This window comes from Acromyrmex echinatior, chromosome 12 (assembly GCF_024713525.1).
Source record: "Acromyrmex echinatior isolate Ae372 chromosome 12, ASM2471352v2, whole genome shotgun sequence".
Taxonomy (NCBI): domain Eukaryota; kingdom Metazoa; phylum Arthropoda; class Insecta; order Hymenoptera; family Formicidae; genus Acromyrmex; species Acromyrmex echinatior.
In genome coordinates, this window is record NC_141863.1 from 11,744,912 (window position 1) to 11,750,854 (window position 5,943).

Consider the following 5,943-nt stretch of genomic DNA (forward strand, 5'->3'; position numbering starts at 1 on the left):
AAAAAAAAAATTAATAAAAAATATCAATGTATGCTCATTTGATCGCATTTTTAAAAACGTACCAATAGATGGCCCACCCTGTATATATATATATATTATATATATATATATATATATATATATATATATATATACATATACGTAAAGAAAGGAAGGGTATTGCAAGCCTTTCCGAACGGGTGAACCAGAATCCCCGGAACACAAGAAATAGTAAATTACCGATTACTCGTTCACAGCAATCCAGAACCATATAGTGTGTTCCTGTCAAAAAGTAATGACATAACACTGCGAATGCCCTCAGATTTTCTAAGAACTTATTGACTTGCTCTCGTACATATAAATATGTTTTTAAATATATTTTAAGTGTTACTTTTGATTTTCTAACTTCTAAATATTAATAATAACCATAAAACTCGATAAATAGTGAATTATATATTGGGGCAATATATTGGGTGTGGAAAAAAGTTTGTAGCGTTTTTCCCACTAGATGGCATTAAATGCTCAGCAATCGGTAACTACTAATCGCATCGACAACACTAGATGTGCGTTTAAAAAATGACATTTCAACTTTTGAGCCGAAAAAGATTGAAATCGGTGAAGTGGATCAAAAGTTATTTTATTTTGAATGGAAATAAATAAGGAAAAAAATTCGCTACATTTTGCAATATTACTACAATAAAAGCAAGAACGCTGCACAGGCTTGTGAAAAAATTTGTGCTATTTATGGTGAAGATACTCTATTAAAATCAGCAGCACAGAAATGATTCGCTCGTTTTCGTACTGGAAATTTTGATGTGAAAGATGTACCTCGCTTCGGTCGATCAATCGACCGGAACCGAAAAGTCCGATGAAATCATGGAAAAAGTCGAGCGTGATAAGCATGTGAGCACTGTGAAGATTGCCAAGGAACTAGGCATAGACACAAAACAGTTTTAAATCATTTACACAAAGCTGGATACAAAAAGAAATTCGATGTTTGGGTTCCTCACGAGTTGAGTATTAAGAACATGATGGACCGAATTAACATTTGCGATACGCAACGGAATGAAATTGAGCCAATTCTGAAGAGAATGATGACTGCTGATGAAAAATGGATCACGTACGACAATCGAACTCGCAAAAGATCGTGGATAAAGGAAGGAGAGAAGGCACAAGCAATCGCAAAACCTATTATATTGACGATGAAGAAGGTGATGTTGTGTGTGTGGAGGAATTGGAAAGGAATTCACTATGAGCTATTATCGCCCGATCAAACAATTAATTCCGAACTTTACTGTGAACAACTGGAGAGATTACAACAAACAATTGAGAGGAAGCGGCCAGAATTAATCAATAGGGGTGTCGTCTTCTATCACGAAAATGCTCGACCACACATCTTTGATAACGGCAAAAATTACGAGAGCTTGGCTGGGAAGTCTTAATGCATCCATCGTATAGTCCTGACATAGCACCCTCAGACTATCATTTATTTAGGTCTCTGCAGAATTCTCTCAATGGTATAAAGCTGGCTTCAAAAGAAGCCTGTGAAAATCACTTGAAGCAGTTTTTCGACCAGAAACCACAGAAGTTCTATTGCGATGAGATTATGGCTCTGCCCTAAAAATGACAAAATATTATTAAAAATAATGGAGCATATTTGGTTTAAATAAATTGATTTTAATACTCTAAGAAAAACACTTGAATTTTACTAAAAAACCGCCACGAATTTTTTCCCATACAATATTTCAAAGTCCTATAGTTCTACAGTGCCCTATGAAACGAAAGTATGATTTACTAATACCGTCCCTGAACTCGATCGCTTTATTTATCTTCGCACGCAGTTTAAATGCTATGAAACAAAAGGAGTAAGGATGACGGTAGATAAAAATTGATTGAAACGTGCAACTCGACTCCAATAGCAGGATTCTCCTAACGTCTTATCGATAATTATCACTATCATTAACTGGTGACAGCCAATAGTGGAACAATCCTGGAAGAAAACACGACACTCATTGGCTGCCGCTAGTTAACAACAGTGACATTTGTCGATAAAACGTTTAGAGAATCCCGCAATAGGTCTATTATAAAAAATTATATCATTTTATTCCACAAAAAGTATTCGTACATCTTTCTTAATTTTGATAATATTACAATTTAATATCTTTAAGACTATCATTAGCATATATTAAATCATATATAATCATAATCACTAAATCAATGTGAATCAAACTGAAGACTACTTACATAGACGATTAACCTAGTTTTCATTTCATTGATTGCTACAAATTTTGCATGATAATTGGTGAAATAAATTTCCATTCTTTTCAAAGAGCAATTTTTAAATATTTAAGTCTTCTCAATTGGAAAATAATATATTTTAATTATTATATCTTTTTAAGAAATCCGTAATTTATTCCATTCGTCATTAAATTCCTAATAAACATTCACTTTCGCTAAAAATAAAGTTTTTTAAAAAAAATTTTTACAAATATCTTTTCCATTCACTATGTATTATAGTTATTAATTATTTATTTACGTATGTATCGAGCAATCTGTTGACATGTAAGCTGTCTTCCTGTCTTCAATCCGTCGATTCTCGAATGTTGAAGCCAATAACATTGTGGCATAATAATGTTATCCGAACTTGATGGAAATTACGACTTCGAATGCATTTTGACATTTATTAATTTGCGACATGTAAACGTACAACCAATACCATCATAACGGTAGAACAATTGTCACTTGAGCTATGGGAAATTTTGATTCAGAATGAGTGCTGAGTTTAATTGTTTGCGACAGGTTCTTATGCATCTAACGACGTAATACGAAAAAAGATAAGAATAGATTTAATTAAGTTAATGTATCCACTGAAGATGGTTCCGTTGAATCGAAACATCTAGAAGAACTTGTGATTGTAATAATATATTCTCTTGCATTATTCTCATGTTTGACTCATCATAAAATTTAGTCCTTATACTAAATTTTATTGAATTTTTCAATTTGAGCTTTAAAGTTTGTTAATTTTAATTTAATTACACATTTAATTATATGTATTTAATTACTATTAATTACTATTTATTATATTTTATGTTATTACCATTATGTATTTTATTATCATTAAATTAACTTTTTATTATTATGTACTATTATTATTATATATTACAGCTTAAAAAATTAATTTTGAAAAATGAATTATCCCGAATTTGAAAAGAGATTATAGATAATTGTTAGACCAACTTTTAAGTATAGAGTGGTCTATACTAAAATTTTCGCAAAATCGCGACGTGAACGGATTAAACAATCTCCATGTTTGCACAAATTTACGAGCACAGACGGCTCAAAGAGGACTGACTGCATAATAAATGCGCCATGATCGAGTCGGAGATAAATGAAATAGTACGCACAACTTGTATGAGTGAATGTCTATATACAGAGTACCTAGCTTTTACAAAATCCTCATTCCAGATTTAAACTTGTCTATACACGCTTTTAAATCGCAATTAAGCATGCAAGTGTTCGGTCGTGTATTTTTTTTGTTTGATCTCAGCTTTGAATACACATTGCGGAGAAGAGTCTATCTTCTGCGAGATAGAATAGTTACAAATAGTTAGATTACACTTTAAAAAATTGAATATTTCATAAGCATAGTTAATAAACGAAATTCATAACGGAAATTTTCTTATCTATACTTTTTTTCTTTAGAGAAAGAGAAGAAAAAGAGTAAGAAAAAGAAATGTACGCACACTCAACTAAATTATTGCAACTTAAACACATATCAAAATTTTATACTTTCAAATAAGTATAATTCCGTGAAAAATGATCGTATTTAAAAGTTTTTTTCATTTTCAAGGGTGAAGTTTGTACTTTAACTATAGCAATCAAAGTCTTAAACGGTCTAGCTGGATGCTTCTATGATTCTGTGTGAACTTATATACTACGTATGTAATCCTTTTTGAAATTAATAAATAATTAATTCTTATTGCGAAAAATATTACCTCGGCCGGGAGTCGAACTCGGATCTCTTGCATTCCGTGCGAGCGTCCTAAACCTTTAGACTGCCTTGGGCAGTAATAATCTAAAGGTTATTATAGCCGCAACATAAACTCTTGCATAACGCATAATGCGTACATAAAGGAATCAACCAATCGAAATTCTTCTTTTCCATGAAATGGGAGGAAAGGAAAGATTCTGATTAGTTGATTGGCTTATTCACTATTGCGTTATGCAAAAGTCTGTGCTGCAGCCCTTAGGACGCTCGCACGAAATGCAAGAGATCCGAGTTCGACTCCCGGCCGTAAAAAAATGTATCAATCTTTGGCTTTATACGTATAATGGCTGCATTCAGAAACGTCGCTCAGATGCCTCGGATTCATCATTTGTCCTTGTTTTAATGTTAAGCATCCGAGCGACATTTCCGAACGAAGCCAATATTAGAACATAATTAGCATATAATTAGAATATTAACATAATATATAATAAAATATATGAAAATGTAATATTAGAAGTTATATGTATTTGGAATATATAAAATATTTGGAACATGTAAAGTATTTAATATAAGATGTATTTTATGAATTCTTCAATTATTAGTCATGTAGATAACAGTCTATTATATTTATCAATAAAAATATATTATACAAGATATCTCAAAATTAATGATAAATATTTTAAAAACAAATTCTTTATAATATTTTAAAATGAAAAATCAAATGCAAAAATGCCGAGGCTAAGATCGTTTTCAAATAGAGAAAGTTTAAATATTTTGAATGACAGCTACAATTTCGCGCGTTCAGGGTAAGTAAAATGGTCAGTGTAAAAGTGCTTCCACGAACTTCATACTTTTGACAATGAAATTCAGCACTTTCACACTGATCATCTCGCCATTCCTGATCATGTTCTAATCCTGTCATTTGTAATGTTTAAACTTTTATAATTTGGAAACTATTACATCCTTGGCATTTTCGTATCAAACTTTTCGGTTTAAAATATTACAAAGGGCGGTATTCATAGTCTTAAGTATTATAATATCTTAGATGCTAATGCAGTCCTCTGATTAGCTGATGACATCTCAAAACTGTACTTAAGACAGTCTCAAATATAAGAATCGACTGTGAATACCGACCAAAGAATCTATTTTTAAGATATTTATCGTCAGTTTTGGGAAATTATGCATAATAGTAAATTCCTATATATTCCAAAGAATAAATATATCATATAAATGCAGTAACATACAATAATCACAAAAATAAAAATAATTTGAAATTATGCTGCATTAGTTTTTAAACATTTTATAGTAATCTATAATCTGTTTTTTTATCATAACGTAACCATTACAAAAACTAAAAAACATTTCATACTAATAGATCATAGAAACATTTATTTTTTTATTATACGTTATTTTTTTGTGTTTCTATGTATTTGTTGAATAATTCTAAAAACTCCTTTACATTTTTATATTTTCTTTATGATGTACTCCTGTCTTTGTTTGTGAAGCATTTTACCCCATCGCTCGGCGTTGTCTACTATTACGTATTTTGTTATAAGAAATATTGATGGATGCAGAGTTATTTTCGTCAATAGGATCTTCACTGTGATCTGTAGATGGACTTAATTGTCTTATCCTAAATCCATGTGAACTAGACGCAATTGATGCAGATGCTATTTCGGGTTTGACGTTAATGAAATCATCAATCATATCAAAATATTCCCAGCATTCTTTAACTCTACCAGTTTGATTATTACGATCTCGTATACTTCTATATTTTTGCTTCAAATTCTTCCATTTAACATTACATTGTTCCTCGGTTATATAATATCCTCTTTCATTAAACTTATTTGCTATCATTACTTTTTTTTGCATATAATTCTTCTTATCTAATAATGACATATGACTTCTATTAAAAAAACTTCTTCTATTTAAAATTTTGTAGTTTCAACAATCCATTGAAATTTACAGTTTTCTGT

The 5,943-nt window shown here is 30.8% G+C and overlaps 1 protein-coding gene across 1 annotated transcript; it reads left to right on the forward strand.

The window, feature by feature from the left end:
- Positions 1 to 487: 487 nt before the first annotated feature.
- Positions 488 to 1,600, forward strand: LOC105150866 (histone-lysine N-methyltransferase SETMAR-like). The gene is made up of 3 exons (XM_011064220.1): positions 488 to 542; positions 952 to 1,414; positions 1,474 to 1,600. Exons 1-3 carry the CDS (start codon positions 488 to 490, stop codon positions 1,598 to 1,600), a joined length of 645 nt encoding a protein of 214 aa, XP_011062522.1.
- Positions 1,601 to 5,943: the final 4,343 nt, after the last annotated feature.